Here is a 24,011-nt window from a genome sequence, read left to right on the forward strand (position 1 = left end):
AACCAACAATGCTCACCCAGTCTTGGCAAAGTTGGTCCAGTAGGTCATGACGACAGCGCTCAGCATCACATCATTCTTGGAGAAGTTGCACGGGAACAAGTCCGTGGCACCGATCATGGGCACCCCAAAAACATACGGTATCTCGTCTCCGTGGGCGGCGTCGGCCCACTCGGGCCGCGTCTCCGTCTGGCAGTGGTGGTAGAAGGTGTAAAAGTAAACGGGCGACTGGAACTCGGCGTGGAGCTTGGCGGTGGCCACTGCCGGCGCCACCCATTGGTGGTCTGTAAACAGCGCCAGCAAGGTCTTGCGCCGCATGTCGCCATTGTCCCTGTCTGCCCAGTCTGTGTACATGAACTTAATGGTCTCCCTCAGGATGTCTTTGCCTGGAGGAAGAAAGAGAAACTGCGGTCACTCGTCAGTAAAGAGAGTTGTCGTAGCGTCACGGACACGAATAAAGCAGAGATACACTCAAGGCCAAAAGGTAGAGAAGGTCTGTCAAAGAGTGACAGGCCGCACGACCGCATTATCCAAACGGGTTGCTTTGTTTGATGGAGACTTGCTCTGTTGGCAGTTGGATCCGCCGGAAGAATACGGCGCTGTGATTTGAAATTGACCCACTCTGGGATGGTGGGAGACGGCATTAGCACCCACAGATCCTCAAAGGCCAGTGCACGGACCCACCACGGTGAAAGATAATCCTCGTGACAGGGTGTCTCCTTTGTATGCCAGACTGCTTTACTCGCTCATCTTTTCCCCGCGCAATGTTGGAACGATGTTTCATTGTTATTTTGTTGGGGGGGGGGGGGGGGGGAAATCGTTCTTACCCTCGGGGTATCCGTAGAGGTTGTCAACAAAGTTGGAGATAGTGTAGTCGAACGCCGCAGCCGAGATGCCGTCATTGTCCTCGCTGTCGTCGACGAACTTCAGGCCCTCTCCTTGGTTGACGCCAATCAGCATGTCGTAGTTAAGGAACTCCCCCTAGAGGCCGAGGGCAGGAAGGCAAGAATCAGCGCTGGGCGTCACAACGCTCACGCAAATGATCTCGATTACCTGCTGCATGAGGATCTCGGGATCGTCGGGCACCACGTCTCCGTCCACCACGGGGCCGAAGGCGATGTGGTAGCGAGCCGGCTGGATGTCCTGGTCCACGAGCTCCCTGAAGTTCTTGCGCCTCAGGCAGTCCACCAGGTCGGCCGTCTCGGTGTAGGTGCAACCCACCTTGCGAGCCAGGATCTTGGTGTACTTGAGGGGCTGGTAGTTGACCGACCAGCTGGAGATGGCTGTTCCACTTTGGGCAATGGCCCTGTGGAAGAGGCCTGGAAAAGAAAAGACACCCTAAATGTTGTGGACTTCACTACCATATTGAGTGGAATTATCTGCCCATTTGCATTTATCTTCAAATCTCCTCCAAAGCTGGCAGATGGAGCCTCACATGCGGTATAATGTAAGAGATGCTAACGAGAGGATTTGCAATGAACTGTCAGTGCGGTGGTCTCCCTCCTCTTCCTTAAGTCTGTCTGACTCTCGTTCTGTCACTCTGACTGCCCAAGTGGCTCGTTAGGGGGCTGCCTGCATCACTCGTTTTTCTAACACACTCTTTTTCTTCTCCTTCGTCTGCCCGCCTCGCCGCGTCTGAGTACCGGCCGCTAAATTATTAAGCCCGGCTGCAGAGCCCCCTTTCCCTCAGAAATCAATTACCGTACTCTGAGAGAGAAGTATGGAAGCAGATGGAGAAGGGAGCTTTTTTTTTTTTTTTTTTTTTTTTTAAAAAACAGTTTCTTTGTGAGGCGCCTTCCTTCATTTAGTTGCCATCAATCGCACCAGTTTAACCTCGACTGCTTTTTTCACTCATTCTCCCCTCCATTGATTGTCAACAGTGTTGGGAACATGATGGCGGATGGTTGACGGACTCCTTACCTGCAACCCTGGCGGAGAAAACTGGGGAGTAACACACACATAGCATCGAAAGGGGGCTGATGCTGATGATGGAGACGAGGACGATGGCAGCGATGACGTGATGACAATGAAGAAGACATTTGTTTGTTTGTTTGTTTGTTTTTAGGAAAGTGGGCAACAAAAAGAGACAAATGGGTTAATACATGTTAGCATTCAACTGCAGCTGCAAGGGGCCGCTCTGATGAATCAACATTGAAGACGGGTCTTCCAGTCCAGTCCAGTGATTCCCAACCACTGTCCCATGACACAGTTAGCCCACATTATTTACTACAAATAATGTGTCTTTGTTCATTTATGCATGCCCAGTGATGTATTTTGACAGGCAGACCAATAAAATGCTCTTGCATCTCCTGTTGGGCATTCACGCAACATGATGATAGCCTTGTGTCCAACTAAACAGGCCCAGATGTTATTATTATTTTAGACATTTTTGTTGGTAGTGTGCCATGAATTTTTTCTTATGTGAAATATGCGCCTTGGCTCAATTACGGTTGGGAAAAACTGCGAGCCTGTGTGCATTCTGCCGTCTTGTCCAGTAATGAAGTGCAGTGGTGCCTTGAGATACAAGTTTAGCGTTGTTATGAATTCCACTTGAGTTCTGAGCAGCCCAGCCTGGCAGGGCATGCCAATGCCTAGAACCGCAGTGCGATTCATACTGCTTCATTGTAGCAGGACATCATACAGAAAGTAGAAGGCTGATGTTTTCGAGGGCGGTTAGCGGCAAAATCTTGAGACGCGGCGGGTGTGTGAGGCTGTGAGCGTTTGGCTGCGGGTCATCAACCGCTCAGATCTGACTCCAGAACAAAGTTGATTGCTCCGCGGGCCTCTCGCTGTAACACAGCGCCTCTGGGTGTGTTTGTAGTCGCTAATGGGGAGCAGGAGGTTAGATGGATGTGAGTTTTTGGTGGGGACCAAAGCTCAGTGCAGCAGAGCAACGGACCATTAACAGAAGCGCGGGCCAGGTAATGCGCACTAATGTCCCCTGTCACTCCGCGGACAAGGACGCGGACTGGATCAAACATGGCCACTGCTTTGACTTGAAATTCTACGCAGTTGGCTTGAAATGCTCAACTTGAGCGCGTCACACAACAGCTTCTTGGACTCTTTCATTTCTGCGCTAGCTGGCCTCGCATCAAAGCGTTTTGTTCTTGCAGCAGACAGGGGCGCTCGAAGACGGTTTTACCCTCAGAGTGGTGTGAGAGGATGAGGAGGTTGACACAGGACGCCCCAGCTCCCGATCCAAAAATGGTGATCCTCTCTGGGTCGCCGCCGAAGTGACCGATGTTCTCGTTGAGCCAGCGCAGCGCCTGAATCTGGTCCAGGAGGCCGTAGTTGCCCTTGGCCGACTGGTCGCCGGTGCTGAGAAAACCTGCAGACAGAAACCAATGAACGGATTAGAAAACATCCAACCGGTAACGTTTCACGTTTGGCGTGCATGTGCGTGAGTGAGCTTTGGGTGTTTCTTTAGGCAGTGAGTCCAGCGATCAGTTTCAAGACTACTGTACATACTCTGTTGCTCAAGCAAATTGAATATCCAACAGTCCCGAAAGTTTGTCTGTTGTACTTTGACATTTGCCTTCACAATTGCTGCTTAATATCTTCGATTGCTCCGACAAACAAGCCAATGTGTTCTATTCATCCTCCATTGATCCTAATTACAGTCTTCATTAGGTGAGCAGAAAAAGGTCACCCATGAAATCCATACAGTGGAGGTCGATCACTCAGACGAGGCCTATTACAATCACACAGGTTCAGAAAAATGAAACATCAATAAGGAGATGTGTTCCTGTTTCCTTTTGAACAAACCATTGAAGGTAGAGAGCGCACGAGAGAGAACAACTGCAGCAGTCCACTTGAGCCCATCTCGCCGAGGCCCATTCATCCTGATCTGACAAGACGCTCGGACAAAAGTGACGGTGTGCTGTGCGCGAGATGAAAGCTTAGCGTGAATAGTCTTTAAAATGGCTGTAAAAAAAAAAAAAAAAAGGAGCCGGGTAGAGAGAGAGCGGGGTCGGGGGGGGTATAGTGGGTGTTCTGTGAGACCCGGACAGAGGAACACTGTTTCATCCGACTCCAAGACAGCGGGCACAAAGGCCGGACCTCCTGTGCCATGCAAATACACTTTTGCCTCTTGAACCTTCCGGCATTTGCACTTTTGAACGCGCACGCTGCAGGCACTCACAACGATGACCGTTGAAATTAGGATGTGACGGCAGCAGCAGCGCCCTCTGCTGCTGCCGTCACATATCGCGAGAGCATTTTCTTCCCCGCACCTTCACTCAAATTGACATTGCAGTGTTGTAGAACGCAATAGACAAATCGCAAATCCAGTTATTGCTTGTGTTTGTTAGGAAATAACGTGGGGAGAGGACTGAAAAAAAAAAAAAATGATCGCATATTAAATCGCAATGGTATTATCGAGGAGAGGGGGGGGGATTGCAATTATATTATTTTTCAAAATCGTTCAGGGAAGTATCTGTCAGGCAAAAATAGACCACAGAGAGGAGGCGGGCTTGTCGAAATGTTGGCCCATTCATCTGCCGTGTGTGTGTTTGTATCTTCTCTCTGTGGACTTCCTTTTTTTAAGATTTTTCAACAATGTTTTGATGTCTTCTCAAGCTGCACGACGCGCGTGTGCGTACGCGAGCGAAAGCGGGCCAGCTCCCAGCAGGGCGCAAACGCATGTTTGCACGCGCCACACGCGCGAACACGCGCTGCGCACCTCCCTGTGAGGTTGGACTCCCAGGTGGAAGGTCCGCATCATCCCCCCGACTGATTTCGTCGACAGGTTGACCCGTGCGCACCGACGCACCTCTGACCTCATTGACCTCATCCGGAGGTTGTGCAGGTGTCCCTTTTCTTGAACGGCTCAAAGCCGAGCCGTTGTGATTGCACCGCGCGCTGGCAAAATGCTGCAATACTCGAAACGGAGCTGGCCTAGATTTTGGGACTCCTCCTCCTCCTCCTCCTCCTCCTCCTCCTCCTCCTCCTCCTCCTTGGCTGCAGCATGGTGCAGTTTAGCTGAGCTTGGAGCTTGTTCAGCTTGTGTCATTCATGTCGTTTGCCACATTTGGTTGAAAAAACACCACCAGTGTGGCGGCTGGCTTCCCCGGCCGTGCATATATATTGCATCTGTGCCAGCACATGAGCCGCGGCTTTTGTGTTGCTGTCCAAACAAAAACAAAGACATGAAGTTCACATGCCAGCCCAATCTGCTTTGCATTAATGACGGCTTTGCCTGATCATTTACGACAGAGCTCCTTCTGAAGTGTCGAAAATAGCGCGGGAACCAATCTGTTCACTCTCGTGAAAGCTCACCTGTCTCGGAGCTGTTGTGAAACTCACTCGTCCTTCCCTCTGTGGGAGACATGCGGTATTATGTCTCCTCAAGATCGAAAAGAATGGATATTTTTTGAAGGCAAGAATGAGTGAAAATTGATGCATTTGAGTAAGCCTGTTTTGTTCAGAACGGATCGCTGCGTGCTTCGTTGCAGAAGGAACAAAGGTCACAAGAATGATGCCGCGGTCAATGAGTTCATCTTGTTTTCTTATATGTGCAATATTTTTTTTTTCCTTTCCTTCAGCCAGTGAGGTTATTTATCTACCTCTAGTTTCAACGTCAACTGCCGTTTTCTCCAGGAGGATTTAGGTCCTCTTTCTCTTTCATTTTCGTCAGGTGGTATTACTTCCGTGTACGTAGTCAATGAGCTCATCTTGTCTTCTTTCTTTTATTCAGACGACGAGGTTATTTATTTACCTCTACTAGTTTCGACGTCAACTGTCGTCTCCTTCGGGAGTTTTTAGTCCTCTTCGTCTTTCATTTTCGGCAGGTCAATAAATAACCTCATTGTCTGAAGAAAAAAGAACAATACGTTGAGAATGATGCGGTGTTTGCTCACTCAAGCAAGATGGCGTTTTTTTGTTCATTTCAGTTCAGTGGGATTTTGATGACGCGTGGGTTCCGCCCGACGGCAACGATATAAAATTATGAATATAGTTAAGTGATATTGTCAAACGTGTGGCAAAAGAGTTCGGTCACGGACCACTAGGTTCTTTCTTAGACAAGACAAAGAACCATCGTGCGGCCGATGATGACGAAACTGCACATAACCGAAAGCCTTACTTATCGAGTCTCTTCTCGACAGATTACATGACCTTGACAATTAAACGTTGGCAAATTAGAAGCATAATTATGCAAACGATTGACCTGCTTCTCCGAGTGCACTGACAAATGAAAGTCCCCAACGTGCGGGCACACGGGGGCGAGGAAGGACAAAGCGATGATAACAAAGGTGTCTTCTGGCGGAGGACAATAGCCAACGAAGCAAGCAATTTGCGCGGCACAAAGCCAGAGCACCTGTCAGACATCTTGTACGGCATTTATCTACGAGCGGCGCAGCCTTTCTGGAAGGAAATAGAGCACGTCTGAATGCTTCTGAATAAGCCACTCTCACCAAGTGCCATTCACGTCGCTTCAGCTGGCCGCCGTACAGTTCGGGGCAAATAAACCGTGTCAAAGCTCGCATTGTAAATCAGTCGCCTTCACCGTAAAGGATATTAAACGCATTGTCAGGCCGTAAACGTGAGTCCAAGTGCAATCGATCGGCCGGCCGTCGCCGAAAGGGAGGACAAGAAATCGGGAGGGAGGCGGCCGGCCGCTTTTATTCTCGCCGAATGAATGGAATTCCACGGATCGGGTCGCGTAGAACGGACAGACACGGACAAGCGGCTGCTGTGTGGCACCCAGACTTCGAGTCACACCCAGGGCTGGGGAAGTGTTATAAATATGACTGCGAGTGAAAGGAACGGGCCGAGTCAAAAGAACTTTGGTGAAATATTGAAAGGTAGCGAGAGGCTGACACTCCGACTGCCATCAAAGACGTAGAAAAGGCCTTGATGAATAATTCATAAAGCGGCATAAAAAGATGCAAGGGAGGCAGCTCAGACGAAAATATACAATGTTCAGATTTAGAATATAAATCAAGGCAGCTGCCTCAAAAGTGTATAAAAGATGTTGCACATGAAGAGAAATGTTTTTATAGATTCCAGTCTGATGCCGAGCTGGAGGAGATTAATTACACTTGAGGCCAGAGAGGAGCGCTTTCGTCTCCACCGAACCTACGGGCGTTTCTCTTTTCGCTCAAAGTTCCGAAAAGGAGCAAAGTGGGAAATGATTGAACTCTCGGATTTCAACCAATAACCGACCATCTCAAAAACCGCCCATCACCTGGCCCAAATTGGACCAGCCGAGTCAGAGTTTCTCGCTATCTGGCATCCTCGCATCGCTGATTAAAGTTATCAGGGGGAGGCCAGCTCCCTATTTGGCAGGCGCAGGGGGATGTGCTACGGTTCTCAGCCCACCGGCTTAATAAATACATCACTGCAAAAACCGGGCAAATACGGGGAAAAAAAAAAATAGAGATCTTTTCCCATTCAAGTGAATAAATAGGACACGACTCCTCTCCAGCCTTCCCAAAACACAACCAAATTGTTTTAATGTGAATTAAACAGTTTTTGTCAGACTCTCTCCCGCAATACACATTTTGCTTCTCCTTGGCCTCCTGTAGGCGGTATAAGACAGACAACCTGATCTACTGTTCATTGAGAAGCCTCGGCTCCGCTCAGTTCATCAGTATAGCGCTAATGTTAAATTGTTCTACGAAGAGGATAAAGAATCTATGCGAAGCATTGCAGCATAAATCAGAGCAAAAACATAGAGTCACAACTATATTATTTGCGATATTTAATTTTGCTTGGATTTCAATTTTTGTAGTGCAGCAGCCTGATGAGCTATGTGAGTCATGAAGGACTATAATAATGCGGTTTTCATACTCATTTAACTACGTTTATTACCATATATAGATATTCTTATCCTTCCACTTTGAATAATATTGGGTTTTCCACTGCTGTCGTTTTCCTCCACCCTCCTCCCTTGTTCAGCAGACCCTCCATTTGTCTCTTCTTTCGGCACGTCAGGACTAGGAGTTATTAGTGCGCTAATTACCTCTCACGATCCCTAATTTACCCTCCGAATCCATTGCTTCTCTGATTATAATGAGAGAATGACAAGGGGGCCTATTAAAGATAGAGTAGAGGATTGATTGGTCTGTGACAGGACTGGGGAGGCGAAAGGGAATTGATAAAAAAAAATAAAAAAAAATGGAGTGCAGACAAAGAGAGGAAAAAATGTTACTTCATCAAAAACAAACAAAAGTTGAGGTTTCAGTCTGTTTTTGCTTCAAGAATCGACCTTCGAATGTGAAGTGGAATCTCAAACTTTGTCCAGGTGGAGGAGGTGTCAAGTCCAGATTTATACAGTGTGTCTGGATAGATCGATAGATAGATAGATATATAGATAGATAGATAGATAGATAGATAGATAGATGGATAGATAGATAGATAGATAAGTGAGATTAAGTGAGATTAAAAATAGATTAAAAATAGATTAATTACAGATTGTGAATAACCTCTCAATTTTTTTCATCTCTTGACAGCCCCTATATATATATAGATAGATTGATGGATAGATAGATAGATAGATAGATAGATAGATAGATAGATAGATAGATAGATAGATAGATAGATAGATAGATAGATAGATAGATAGATAGATAGATAGATAGATAGATAGATGGATAGATAGATAGATAGATAGATAAGTGAGATTAAGTGAGATTAAAAATAGATTAAAAATAGATTAATTACAGATTGTGAATAACCTCTCAATTTTTTTCATCTCTTGACAGCCCCTATATATATATAGATAGATTGATAGATAGATGGATAGATAGATAGATAGATAGATAGATTTAAGTGAGATTAAAAATAGATTAATTCGATCGATTAATTACAGATCATAATTAACCTCTCAATTTTTTTCTTGACAGCCCCATATATATATATATATATATATATATATATATATATATATATATATATATATATATATATATATATATATAATATATAATATCTCCTTAGTATCTTGCTTCATAGACCCATTCACACATGGCAAGATTGAAAGCAAGAAGTTCAGAACAGCAACGTAGACGTGCTAACCGCCACGTTATACGTCAGGCAGGCCAATTTGTTTTTCCTCACAGGTTGCAAACGCCTTCTATTGTCCCTTCCAAATAAAGCAGATGCTTTGACAGACAAGCGGTCCGCCACACTCGGCGAGATGGCGCTCTGATGAAACGAGCAAAGTGACACGACGACAACGCGGGCGCGCTGATTGCTTTGGCAGCCTCGTCGCCTCTTACAGTTGAGGTGCCGCGTCCTCGCAGAGCCGTCGGCCTCCGGAGGGAGATGGAGGAATTGGGGGGGGGGGGCGCCTCATTAAGAGACGCTTGCCTTTTGATTTTCCGACACATCTCCAGGATGCCACGATAGGATAATTAATGACTTGAAAGATTTCCTCTAACAGCTCCGGGATGTCCGAGCAGAAATGCTTTGTTCTCACTTTGAGGAAGAACCTGGCTGGCCGAGAGGCACTTTTACAAACGTTTCCCGAGGCGCGGTTTATATCAGCGTCCGAGCTGTAAACATCTGGACAAAAGGCAGACGCCATTTGTCAACGACGTGCCGTGTCGTGTCGCTTTAGGCTTCCTGAGGACACATGCTGATGAAACTTTGACAGATGACGCCCGTCGTCTCCCAACATTGCGCACACTGGCGCCATCGACGCCCAAACCGCAGCTTTACAAATACAGCTTCATTTCAACAAACTGGAATATGGTGGGAAATTCCGTCATTTCAGCAGTTTGATTCACACACCCACTGGAAAGATGGGAAGCGTTGTAGGCACACAAATGACAAGCGAACACACGACATGTGCATGCTTGGCATTTGCAAAAGCTTCCGTTTAGAGGGTGTCTACTATTTGTTACATAATTAACATTTGCATGCGCGCACACACGCTTCCACGAGACACTCATACACTACACACTCTTGTGTAATTAAATCACCATCATATGCGTCTATTTTTAGGCAGAGTAAATATCTGTTGACTCACAAGCTGGGTAAACCTTACATTTGAGTTTTCCACACACTCGTGCCAAAAGCAACAACATTTGCTTCATGGGTCGGTTGAGGATATGAATTAGGCTGATTCATAATTCATCGGCAGCCTTGACAAGGGGAGATGGAGGTGACGGGAGGGAAGGGCGCTCCAGAACATCGATTTTCGTCATGTTGGGGTCAGCCGCACACGAACGTGATTCGGGTGCGGCTGCTCGAGCTCACGTTACAGACCCGTCTCTTTGATTAGAAGCTACAAGCCGAACAGGTGTTGGGTCGGAGGAGCGATGAGTGATATCGAGGGCTAAATATAAATGTATACGCACACACACACACACACACACACACACACACACAAAAAACGGGAAATCGTTTTTTGATGTACAAGATGCAAGTGCGTTGAATCGTATCACTTTGAAATATATATCGAGAAATGTATCGAAACATCTTTTATTGGAGCGATATGTCTTGGAAGGAATCGGCGCATTTACAGTATTTACAAGTTCATTGATATTTCCGTACAATGCCAACAAAAAATGAATTGCATCAAACCCTCTCGAATCGAGCCGTACCATATCGAATAGAATCGTAATCCTACTGCGTCCAACCGAATCCGATCATTCCACTTTCAAATGAAACCCTCTTTAAGCTGTTTGGTAACCCAAATATTGAAAGCTGTATCGAATCGTCTTTTGTCCTTGACACCAATTACTGCTTTGCTGTCAGTCAAGGGCTTTGGCGCAATCTTGTGGTATCTTAAATCCACAAAGAACTGCAAATATATCTCAGGTCAGGCTCCACAGAAAATCGCCCACACCAACCTGGATTTGGAGACAATGTTCACTTCCAGAATGGGAAGAAAAACAAAACCAGTCGTGGTTGTGTGGTGGGCAGAACACCAAATGCTGAAAATGTCCTCCCTTGTGCTTCGGTCCGCCGACACATCAGTGCTGGAAACAAAGCAGAATTTCCAGTTCCCAAGCTGCAATCATCACAAACGATTGGACTCGGGTTCCATCACGGCCTGCCTCCTCCTTTGCATTCGTGGTCTCTCCGTGCCAGTTCCGCTACGGATCGATGTCCCCCTTGGACCACCTGAGGTAATCAGAGGAGTTGATTGCTGTCCCGTTTTCTTCCCGCGTCCGTCCGTCCTTTTCCAATCTCACCGGGCAGGACGCTCGACACGCACCCAACTGCTGTCTTGCCTCCATCGCGGCGCATCAACCGAACCCTCGTCTTGTCTCCCAGGGAATGCTCCCCGTTCATTTTCCTTTCCTATTGCCCGCGAGGACAATCAGACATTTAAATTGGACAATTCATCAAGCTTCAAACCAGGGCCTGACTGTTAAACAATTTCTTTTTGAGCTGATGCCCATTCTGATATTTGGAAGAGAAAAATCCGATGACGGAGGAATCGGATGATTATTTTTTATTTTTTCGAAAGTGAAGATTCCCCACATGTCCTTTTCCACATGTACACCATCATAGACTTGCTAACGAGCCTTCCAAAGACGGCGGGAGAAAATCAAGAGCACGCCGCAAGGAATTTGAGCACTTGACACACACTGTGTGATAGCAAGAATGCTGGAGGGCTCCTTGCAGTGTTTGGCTGCGTTCACTACATGTATTATCCATATGGTGGTTCTCATGCATAAATCAATAGTGGTTGCTAATCTGCAATTGTCAGGATGCAGAAGACTCATGTTCGATGTAAAAAGTCTACACACCCCTGTTCAAATGGCAGGTAAAAAAAAAAAAAAATAGACCATATATCATTTTTAAAAAACTCCAAGAATAATGTGATCTATTAGCCGTTCATCTCTCTTGAATTTGATTCCGACTTTTGGAGAGAGGAAGCAAAACCAAACTGAAATGCGGTTGCACAAGTGCGTACACCCTCTCCTAACTGGAATGCGGCTGTATTTGGATTTCAAGTCAGCGCACGCCTGCCACTGTTTAAAACACCTCTGATCCACACCAAATAAAGTTCGGATGTTCGAGTAGGCTTTCACTCCAATTTTTTTTTTTTTTTTTGCTTAATAAAATTAGCCTGAAGGTTTCGTGGTAATTGACTTGAATTATGAACACTTCAAAATTGCAGTCAAACAAACATCTAGAAATTCTTGGGGGTTAACCAGACGCATTTTAATGGTGGCAGGTGTGCCGCATCACCACTTTTTATTTTTATTTTTATTACAATTGATTTGTCATAGACCATAGTTGACCTTAATAGGGGACAGGGTTGTGAAATAATTGAACTTGGTCACATATTTTTATATCACAAAAAGCTGGAATTCGAACAGGGGTGTGTAGACTTTTTAAACCCACGCAGGCTTTTATTTGTTGGTACGCGAGTGGGTAATCTGAAAAAGAATCCCATCCTGGACCTGTAGTACTGCGCCACACTCAACGGCCTGATACGGAAGGGAAAGGAAGACTGCCAAGCAGTCAGATCCGACGCCAAGTCCCGTTTGCTTCTTCCGCCACTCACATCTGCTCAAAGGCCATTCGGAGCCAGGCCAACCCCCCCTCCACAAAGTCACCTGGACGTCCACATCGTAAGGCCACGCTTGCGTTTTTGGGACTGGACAGCAAAGCCGATTGTATCGGTGTATTTTTGAGCACAGGATGTGAGTGATTGCGTGCAGATGCTCCCATGGCCTCAGGTGCTCTTTCAGCCACGTCTAATGGGATGATAAAGCCGCGACGGCGAGGCTGCCGCCCAGCACAAAGCCTCCCGCATGGAACTATGGCGTGTCTCCGGAACATACATGATGGATGCAGCGGCGTGTAGACCGGCCCGGCACGCAAAAGGCGACGAGCGGAGTAATGGGCAAAAACGAGAAGAGGCCAAAATGAGAAATGACCTAGAGATAAGCGGAGATATTTGCAGATTGTGCTGGAGGGCCACTGGCACGCGTCAGGGGTTGTGATGTCACCGGCGGGGTGCGGGTCAACCCAACAATGACATTTTGCCACAGAGATCCATTCAAATTGGACCTATTCAAGTGGGGAATAGCTTGATTTTACGGCTAGAAAAAGGCAAAGGCATGGCAGAAATTGTCAAAAGAAAAACACCTTTAATCGTCCCGCTAGTTTTGAGGAAACTAAACACATGTGGAATAAAGAACTCGAAAGGACAAAGCGCAGACATGAACATTTTTCACAAACATACACATTTTTTCAGAAAACGGCGATTTAAAAAAAATCAACTTGATAGAGATAAACTGAGATCAGTTATGGATTCCACACCCAGAAATTAGGTCAAGTCAGACTTAGGTCAACAAAAATCGGGTTCCCTAATAAAGATTTGGAATCATTCACTGCCATTGACGAATTTACTCGTCTTTTCACAGTCCAGCCATTCAATCCCAGGAACTCATTTAAAATATTTTCTCAAATTTTTTCAAACGTTACAGTAAAAGAGGGTCTCAAAATGTCTGGCAGTGAACGGGTTCAGTTTGAGAGAAGCCAAAACGGAAACCACAATTACATTTAGATCAACTTCCCAGCCTTGTTGTCAAGCTCCGTGCAATAAGTTCTGAAGCGTCTGGCTGAATATGGGCAGACAATATGGCCCGAAACACTTCAGAATTCATCCTGTTGTTTTTGTCAGCAGACATTTAATGACTAAATGCAAGGCAAACAGGTCCATTGGCAGCCGTGGCACGACCACCACCAGGCTTCACCGTTGAGGTGCTTCTCTTTCCAATGTCAAACGCAGCAGAAAGCAAATCCCGTCCCGCAGTGACACATTAACTGGGCAGCACTCAAGCATCTTGCCCGCCATATGTTGTTTACCTGCGGCGCAGCGAGCAGACAATCGGCGCTTCCAACTTGGTGGGAACACTTTGCGAGAATCGCTCGTCCATGAAGGCGTGCTCGGATGGCCCAACCTCATCAATCACCCTTGGGATGAACTCAAACGGAGAGCGGCCTGTCACTTTTGAGGCGGGGCCTTCTCGTTTCGGCTCCCTCCGCTTCGCCCTACTCATTCTGCTTGTTTGCATTGGATTGGAGCCTTGTGAGAATATCTCCCAAATAAGAGCGCCGTCCCCCACGGGGAGGACGCCGTCATCTCGCGGTTATCCCGGGAGCGCCGCGCGATGATTCAAAGCGCTGTCATCTCAGCGTAATGATGATCAATCCCGGCTATTAGCGGCCCGCAGCTCCCCGCCGACAACGCTTTGACACGAGAAACACGCATCCGCCTAATGGCTCACATAACTCCCACTTTTGCAACAGTGGGCCAACGATGAGGAGGGAAGACGGAGGGCGCAGATGAAAGAGCGCCGGTGAGCGAGGCAGGCAGGTAACCAAACTTGTAAAGGCGCAAACACGCCGTTGACCGGACGCCGTTGACCGGACGCCGTTGACCGGACGCCGGCGACCGGACGCCGGCGGGGCTCGCTGATTGGCGGTGAGCAAAAAAGTCCAAACTGAACAAGGGCGACTTGCGACGGCACGCGCTCGTGTGTGTATGCGCGTGCGTGGTCCCTACGGTGGACCCGAAGTGCAGAACACAACAAATAACGAAACACAATAGCAAACCAAAAAAACACAAAAACAAAAATGTATAGTAAAAAAAACAAAAACACAAAAATTAATCACAACGGCAAATTAAAAATAAAACCATTCAACTAATCACAATAGCAATTAAAAAACACGTAAAAAAAATGTTTGCTTTGTTTTTTTGCTGGTTTTTGTATTTCTTTTAATTAGCCATTGTGTTTTGTTTTTAGTTTTTTTTCATTTGCTTTTGTATGCTGTTTTGTGTTTTTTTTAATTTGATGTGAACATTTTTGTGAGTTTTTTTAATTTTACTAAGCAGCTCAGATAATGGATGAATTCGTTTTATTTTAATTTGCTTTTGTGATTAGTTTTGTGTTTTTGTTTTTTGATTAGCTGTTGTGTTTTTTGTGTGTGTTTTTTAATTTGCTGTTGTGATAACTTTCTGCGGGAGTGAGAACTGTTGTGATCAGTTTTTTGTTTTTGTGTTTGTTTTTTTCATTTGTGCTGTGATTCATTTTTGTGTGTGTTTTTTCATTTGCTTTTTGTGTTTAGTAATTTGTCGTCGTGTTTTGCACTTCAGGGCCACCGTAGATAACAGACTCATGCCTCATATCGTCTGTTAAGCGAAGAGGACTTTTTGCATCAATTCTTGTGGGGGTTGCTATGGAGACTGAGAATTTAGTGTGTATTGGGTGTGTGTGTGTATTGATCTATTGTGTGTGTGTGTCATGGCCAGTGTGCCACACATGAATCATCTAGAGCAGTTCACAATCAATATGATGACAATATAAAAAAAAAACTAAAAAGAATACGTCATAATTACCGGCGATGATTAAAATATGTGCAGATTGCTACAGACAAGTTTTGCTCGTCGGAACAAGTTTTGCTCTGACGAACCAATCACAAGACGGAAAAATGCCAATGTCATCAAGAGCCAGTGCTCTTGACCTGCGAGGATGAGTTTGAAATCTGACTGGTGAAACAAACAGTCCCATTGCTAATATAGTTGCCTGCACTCCTGATCCTGAGGACGCGGGGCAGGTTAGGTTGGCACGGCAACACATGGATACTGAAATATGATTGGATAAAAAAAAACCAAAAAAAAAACATTCACATACACATATTGTAAGCAGGGACGCGAGCAAATGAAAACAAAAGCCTTTCCGGCCCTGCACACCCCGCCGGTATCTTAAGAGCAGTTCATTAGGTTTTATGACAAGCATGCTGCGTGTGTGCGTGCGCTTGTGTGTGTATTTAAAAGCAATTTAAAACACAACCACTTCTAAAGCCTACATTTTGCATGCTGCACTCCTTGGGGATAAGTTGGCGCCATATCTGCGGCGAGAATGTGGAATAAACACACGCAAACACACACACCTCAAGAGTGTACAACAACACGGGCTGTGCCGCACACTGAAGCGGCTCTGCGGGTTTTATTTTTAGCATAGCAAGCAAATCCACCCCCCCCCCCTCCTGCTCTCCGGCCTCCCTCTCATCTCTCTCCTGCTATCTCGTCTCTCATCTCTCACCCTCATCTTTGTGTGCGCGCGCTTTGATGCCCTCTGCTCCCTCCGTCATCGATCACATGGGAATGGATGCCTCGTCTCACTTACATCTCCGTCACTTGCGCGAGGGTTTTTCACGGCGTCTGTCGCCACGGCGGCTGTGCATTGAGGTCGGGCGCCGGGCGGCCCCGTTCCGTCTTCCACGCTGCACAATTCCCAGCGCGCACGCTTGACAGGGGACGACGGGCCTGCTTGCCTGCACGTCTGCCTGCTGCTGAGTATTGTTCAACGCTCTGTTTTAGCTTTTGTGTTTTCTGTTACTTTTTTTGTTAGCCTCGCTTGCCCTGAGTCCCACTCTGCCCCACTGTCGTGTGGTGTTCCGCAGGGTTCAATTTTGGGGCCCCTGTTGTTTTCATTTTATTTGCTGCGCCTGGGTTTCATCATAGGAAAGCATCGTGATTCCTTTCAGAGCTATGCGGATGAAAGTCTGATCTATGTCCTGCTAAGCATAAAGGATGTTTTCTCCTTAACCCATTAAGGACGGGAGCGCATAACCGCGTTTCTACCACTAGAGCCGGGAGCGCCGTAGCGTCTTTCTACCCTTAAAGTCGGGAGGGCGTATACGTCATTTTCTATGTATTATTTAATTCTCGGTCTCTTAACCAACAAAATGCATCAATTCTTTCGAGTGATAATGGCGGACGCCATCGATCGCGGGAGCTTTGAAATGAGTAACGGCAGTGATGACGCGCCTGTGGACTTTGAACCAGTAGAACCAATCGAACTTGATATATGGTTAAGATGTGTGTTTGTAGACAATGACAATATCGAGGTCTTTGTAAGAAAATAGAGGATTGTAGTTACCACTCGATTTTCAAAATAGTGCTTCTCTTGCACTGACAGTTTATTTTTACCTCTTTGAATGAAACAGTAAAGATTGATAAACTCAGTCTGTGTGAAAGCCACATGTCTAAGCTCTCAAATTCTTTTGGAATTATGCTACAGGGGCTGAGATATTAATTATTTTGTAGGTGTTGAATTTCTGAGGAAACTTCAGGTTTTCAAGGGTAATTCCAAAGACGACCTTAGGTTTTGGGGAGCTGTTGAGCCAGGAGCTTCTGGAGTAAATCAAAGCCTGGATGGTACTGAGCTCCTTGGATTTCAACAAAAAGAAAACAGAAGTTATGCTGTTTGGTCCCAGTGGCCCTTTTACTTCACATTGCACTCTATTGACTTGGGCCCCTCAATTGAGTTGAGTTTGTATGTGTTGCTGCTCCACATGTGTTGGATTAGCACGTTTCTTGGACTTCTCTGAGCCAAGAATACTTTGGCCTTTGTACTGGATAGACATACATGCTCAATTCTCTTTTGTTTCTGTCAGTTTAGCAGTAAACGTCAGCCCGGGGGCGATCAACAGCTTGAAGCAAGCGCGCTTGGCCTCTTGTTTGGAGAACTGCACAAGCGAGAAATTCTTTCGGCATCCTCGGTCTCCCAATTTAGCGAGCGAGAAAAAGCCTCTTAATCGGGACAATCAATACAAAGTTGCCGTGACTCACCCAGCACACCGAGACGATAATTCATGGTCACCACAATGACGTTGCCGTAGGCGGCGAGGACGCTGGCGTCAAACATGTTTCCGGTGCCTTCCATGTACGAGCCTCCGTGAATGAACAGCATCACCGGCTTCTTCCTGCGGTCGCGGATATCTGCAAAAGGACAAGCAACGATTCATAATCGGCTCAATGACACTTCTTAGTATTGTCTTTGATTACATGTTGCATTGGATAATAAGAGCAAATTGTGAAGTGGCGTGAAAATCAACACGGTGGAGGACGCTCGAGAAAAAGTAGTTGGATCGGTACTTTTAAAGCAACAATTTGGGGTAATTTAAAATAACACAATGGAAGCAGTCTTGCTGATTGTCAAGTGATGTGCATCATCACTCTCATCCAGAGATGCTGGGGAGAAACAATTTGGTATTTTTTACACGCCTCTATTCCTCACTGCTGCTCGCGGGGTGAAAAAAATAGCTTGAGGTCATTTTGGATGTCGATAACAACTGCACAAACAAGCCAATGTTTCCTTTAGAACTTCTCCAGAAAGTGTGTTGAACAAGTTTCTATATTTCTTTCTTCCTCTGATCATTTATCGTTTTTCGGTTTAAGGCCAGCGAATGCAGAAAGAGTCAAACGTGCAGAGAGCAGAATAGAGGCGGCAACAGGGCAGGAAAAGGTGGCATCAGCCATGACGTCTGCCATTGGGAGACAAAGGATGGGAAGAAGACGCGGCGGGGGTGGGGGGTGGGGGGGGATGTCTATCAACATCAAAATGTTGGGTGTCCTGCGTCCATTGTTGTCCTTGCTCATGACAGATCACCAGCTGTGTTTCTAGCCCACATTTCCATAATTCCCCTCACCTTGGCTCGCGGCTCGGCTCTCTCACAAATGCAACAATCAGTCGGCCGGCGCTGAGCCGCAAGGACAGTCAGTTACATCAACATCTTTCTGGGTCAATTCCCCAGTGGTCCATTTCCAGGAAACATATCCTCTTGGATGCTATTGTGGTGCGCTGGCAGGACCGCAACAATGGAACGATGATGCAAAAGCATCTCACATAAGCAACATCACGTCGTTGAGACATCGCCTCAATGCTGCATTGGCTTGTAATGAGGAGGGGAAATCAGCTGGCGTTGCCATGGTGACCTGACTTGAGTTCACGTCATTGACAGCCAGGATTCCAGAAATGCCTTTTCTTTGCATTGGGCTTTACACTGGTCCAATGCAGAGGCGTCCACTTTGCACAAGGCCCTTTGGCTCACACGACACGGTGACATATTGTTCCGTGGAAACAATGCATCCCAAGTCCCTGTTTGCAAATCGATAGGATTGATCCTCTCCGTTGAATGACGGCTCCCCCGCAGCTGTGTTCGAGCTGCTCAAGCTAAGCACGTACGCAGCCATTGCCGCACCGCACTGTCGTCATTGCCAAATCACGAGTGCACGCTGTACAATTCAGATCATGTGGTTGTACAAGTGACATTGTGGCTGTGTTGAGAAATGGCGTTCCTACTCAAGTTAAATTGGAGTCAGCACACATTTGCCCCGATTTCAAGTGCCTCTTAAAAACCCAGAATAAAGTTCAGCTGTTCCAGTACTGAATAAAAATTCCTGTTGTTGCGTCCATGTTGCTGTTGGACTTTTTATACTTATCTTTCCATCATTTTTGAAGGGACATCAAGCTCTTGGTGAAACACATTATTTTATATTTGCGATTTTTTTTCTTGTGCTGTACTGTATATTTAATGCCTCGGAAATTCTTTTGTACCCTTTTACAGATTATTTTCACAATGAGATCCCTCTGATGCTGTGGAGGCTATCCGCAGATCATTACTTACTAAAACGTACCCACAAAAACGACAAAAAAATCCTACTAGAACAACCGAACTTTATTTGGTGTTAATCAGAGGCACTTTATATGACAACAGGTGTGTGCTGACTCCAAATTCGACACGATTTAGAATTGTAGGACTGGTGCATTTTGAATACATCCCCAGTTATAAGGGTGTGTACACATTTGCAAACATATCTCAGTTGTTTAATTTTACTTCACCTCTCGAAAATAGTATTTCTTTTAATTCATTGAGTTGTACAGGTTAAAGTTTATATTGATGGGAGGACAAGTTTTGACATGATTTACCTTGGTCTCACTTTTTTTGATAGCAGAAAAACCTGGCAGTTCCAGGGAATGGTCCTGGGACTTAAGGGTACCCAGATGGAAAGCACAGTGAAAACTGGAACTTCTCCAGATGAAAGCGGTCCAAAATGAGCACAGTAAACACGGGGCAACGAGGCTCGGCAAACTTGAACGAGAGCGGCAGAGACGGCGCAAAACGGCAGAAGGCCGGTACCCCGAGGAGCCAGATGCTCTCGAGCAGAACGGGAGACAATGGCACTATTAGGCCTGCACGCGTGTTGGGCACACCACCCACCGACAGGCCCCCGGGAAGCCACCTTCTGCTCCCCTCACCATCCTGCTGCTTGACTGTTGACTGATGAGCAAAGAGTCTTGAGATACAAGCACAGAGCCTCGCCGTTCAGACTGCTAGCTTAATGCGAACTAGGGCTACATTTTGCTGTCTTCGGGTATCCTACTGAAAAAAAACCACATTTCCACTTAATAATGAACAGCCAACTGGTTCTCATTTTTAAACGGAACTTTAAACTGTGCATAGCAGCACAATGTTTTCCTCTCTGGAAACATGAGCGAGAATTTAGATACATTTCTCCTCTTAGATTTTGGTCTATGAGACAAAGTGACGTCAGAAGCACAGTAGCAATTTTGTCAACCAAAACATCACGCTTGAGTAAGCCTGATTTATTAAAAAGTGATCAGAAGGAACGGCAACTGTGTCAGGCTGTCAACGTCAAAGAGTGCAGAGTCATTTACGTCTATTAACTTCAGCGATGGCAGTCGGCACTGCTAGCACTGCTAGCACTACTAGCGCTACTCGGATGGCTAGTGCTGCTAGTGCTACTAATGCTAATGCTGCTAATACAGTGTCAGCGTAACTGAGTCATTTCTTAGTGGCCTTAATTAGTGATCAAACATTATTTCAGGACAACATTGTGTTGTTCTCGTTGGTAGCAACGGTTTGTGACGCCAATAAATGCCCCAAACACAGTCTGGAAGATGAGCCAAGTCAGCGGTTACGCCGTGACAGGCTGCCGGGAACAACTTCAAAACATGAGCGTACCAAGGCGTTGATGTCCATGTATTATTTGGTAAGGCAAGCTTTATTTTGAAGTTGGCCTTCTTACCGCGTTGGCGGCGTGTTACTGTCATGTATAGCATGAACTATTGTTGCTGCGGTTAGCTTGACTTCTTCCTGACAGTGTACACACAAATAAGCGGTTACTCGGGGCAGAAAAAAAATGCCTTGAGCATTTTTTTTAACCGAGGTACTCAATTTACTCACGGACCGTTTCAGCCCTAATGATAATGCTAATTTGCTAACGTGCCAGCGCTTCAACAACAACGCAGACAGGCAAAACAGTTCTGATAGTCATATGTTCTTTATCCTCTGCATAGAATGACTAATATTAGTGCTGTACTGATGAGACATCTCAATTAAGAGCGATCACTCCCACTAAATTACCATACCCTTTCCTCATATGGTTTCTCTGTGCCTTGTCATGTCTTTTTAACACATTTTATCAGGTTGTGCACTTTGTGTGGGTGTGTGTGAATGAGTGCTGATGTACTAATGGATATCTGTCTTGGGTTTGTTGGGAGGGAGGGCGTGAACTGATTTAAAAAAAAAACATTTTTAATGTTTTGCTTTGGATGTTTTACAGCACTTTGAGTTGCATTTTTATGTATGAAAAGTGCTATATAAATAAGATGTGATTGATTGATTGATTGATAAATTCTAGACAGGACACGCCCCATTGCAACATGATTGCCTGCTGCATCCAGCTTAGAACTCTGTTGTAAATTTGTTCTTTCAGTCCCTTGTTCGGGAACAGGGCTGAAATATTGAACAGTCGGACATTCAAAAGTCCAAAGGTCAAATTAAGAATCATCTCTAAAAGCGACAGTGCACGCTGGGATCAGACCGATACTTCCCGAGCGGGGTGAAAAGCGAAACATTTTGCGATTAACGTTACGTCCACGTGTGTCAGCGACGGGATGGGTGTCACATGCACGCGGGTTAATGGGAGGCCACGGTGATGGAGGAGCAGAGGGGGAGCGAGACGTGCGGTGATGAATGGGCCCTGATGAGATGCACGGTGGCAGAGCTGGCCCACAGGCCGCGGCGCTGGCCCAAAGACCAATCGTTAGTGCGCAATGGATCACGGGGCCTGACTGATTGTATCCGAGATGCGTGTGTACGTGTGTGCGCGGATACGCCTAGGGTGCATTTTCAGACACACTGCCAGCTAAGGTAAGGGAAAGTGGATGTGACTGTGTTTAATGGCCATATAAACTGACTTAGCCTTTAAACATCAAATACGCACGTGCAATCTAAAAATACATACAGGGGCTGCAAAGTAGGTGTAGAGTTTTTCATCGTTTAAGTTCAGTTGTTTATGTGTTGGAATTGCTAATTAATCTGTTGCAGCCCCCATAAAATGAGAAAGAAAAAAAAAAAAAAGAATGAAAAATAATATGTATTGTCATCTATAAAAAATAGAGAATGCAAATTGCATAAAAATGCTCCATTTTGAGGTATTTATTCATCTCTTTCGCTAATCAGACCGCAGTGCTCGTTTCACTGCTGCTGCATTCGCCTCATGAAGCGCAAGTGTGGCAAAACAAAGATTTATTTAAAAAAAAAAAAAGGCAGGAGCAGATGTGGCGAGATGGAGCAGCAGGTAAGGAGAGCGTGGCGCTCTGATGAGGCCGAATAACACCTTGAAGAACACGAGTGCTCGTGCACCTCAAGTGTTTACGCCTCTTCCTCGCTGGCCTCCCATCGCGCTGGATCCGGATCGGCTTGTTTACGAAGCCTCCGGAGCCGCCTCGTCTCCTCCCTGTCTTTGTTCGTTTAAGATGAACAAACAAGCAGCGGTGCAAACTCTGCTTCCCTGCTAAATTTCTCTATTTGGTCCAAGAAATTGTGTTCACATATCGCACAACAGTCTGTTCTCTTCACCTGGACGTGGTCCTCTTGGCTGCAATGCTTGCAAGACGTGAATGTGTGAGTTTTTTTTTTGTCCAATCAGAATTCAGCCTCTATTTGTTGCCGTGTCAATGTAATTTGCCCAGGGCCTTTCGTAATTTGCCCTTGGTGCTGGCCCATTCAATTGCAACTGTTAGCAACGGGACCGTTTCTTCCACGGATGGGATTTTACATTTGCCTGATGACATCATCATTGGTTGATCTCTGGTGAGAGGGATGTATTTTATTTAAATGTTTTTGTCGTGTTATTTGATTAATATCCTGGAATCCATGCTAACTATTCTTTACCAACTTAAAATTTAAGGGGACACAAGCAGGAAATTGTCACTAAATTACTGGTGAATACTTTGACAGTAAACACAGAAAGTCCACTGTTTTGAATTCACGTTATACAGGCACTGTTTATGTTGTTTTTCACTCGAATCTAATTGGCGGCCTCCCCCCTCCATTTCTGCTCCACTGTAGACGGCAGATTATTTATTTTTTCCCGCGGTGCTCTCATTCCTCACGGAATTCCACAAATTGAGCGGATGGGGAGGCCGATCCAAGCTTTGGGACGACAACCCCCCGCCCCTCCGAGACAAAGACGGCACAAGCGCAGGCATTCTGGCTTCTTTTCCTGCTGTAATCTCCTCTTCCTTGCATGTACCATCTCGGTCGCTTTCTTTTAGCCTTAAGCCTCTTGGGACTCGCGTTGACCCCCGCTGCGCCTCTCCTGAGTGTTTCACGTCCGCCCGCTTCCTTTTGTGAACGCACAAAACATTTCGTCCGTGGATTCTGGCTTTCTAAGTATGCGTGACAGCCGAGTTCGGGTCTCATTTTCATCCGGAATGGAAAATATTCCCTTGGAAATGAGAATCTTGGCTAGTTGCTTATCGGTCAATAATGAGGGATGAAAATGCTGTTTAATTATTCACTGTGTTCATTTCAATCCGGGAAGAGGTTCCCATGTGGATTTTGTGGAAAATGACATGAATATGCATTCACCATTACTTCTCATGTGACTATTCCCATAAATGCACGATTTTATTTGTTCGCTTTCTGTCATGAAAAACACGAGTCCAATTTTTTTTAAAGCGCAAAGTGAGGACTGGAAACAGTCAAAAGAACATCGAAACAGCACAATGGATTTGTCACCGTGCTAACGTAGCAAGATGGAGGCAGCGGCGTGAGGATTACACCAGTGGCAGGTTTGGCACGAAATGAGGGGGTGCACACCACCACGTTTCCTCTTTCTTTGCTCATTTGCTTCTGTCTACATGCAGACAACGCAATGAAGCGTGACACCGTCCTCACGCAACCTCCTCTTCCTCCCTGCGCCTCAACTCGTCACTGCT

At 46.0% G+C, this 24,011-nt stretch overlaps 1 protein-coding gene across 2 annotated transcripts in view; it reads right to left on the reverse strand.

Moving 5' to 3' along the window:
• Positions 1-24,011, reverse strand: part of nlgn2a (neuroligin 2a) — a 66,347-nt gene that overhangs the window by 3,868 nt on the left and 38,468 nt on the right. For both annotated transcript variants that reach the window (XM_086055214.1, XM_086055205.1), the window contains 5 exons: positions 17,549-17,698; positions 3,140-3,325; positions 1,051-1,316; positions 825-978; positions 17-383 (listed from right to left, as the gene is read on the reverse strand). In XM_086055214.1, coding sequence (XP_085911340.1) covers positions 17-383; positions 825-978; positions 1,051-1,316; positions 3,140-3,325; positions 17,549-17,698 — 1,123 coding nt within the window. The remainder of the gene's footprint in view (positions 1-16; positions 384-824; positions 979-1,050; positions 1,317-3,139; positions 3,326-17,548; positions 17,699-24,011) is intronic.

This window comes from Filicampus tigris, chromosome 2 (genome assembly GCF_054856515.1).
Source record: "Filicampus tigris isolate MCC_2025a chromosome 2, RoL_Ftig_1.0, whole genome shotgun sequence".
Lineage (NCBI taxonomy): Eukaryota > Metazoa > Chordata > Actinopteri > Syngnathiformes > Syngnathidae > Filicampus > Filicampus tigris.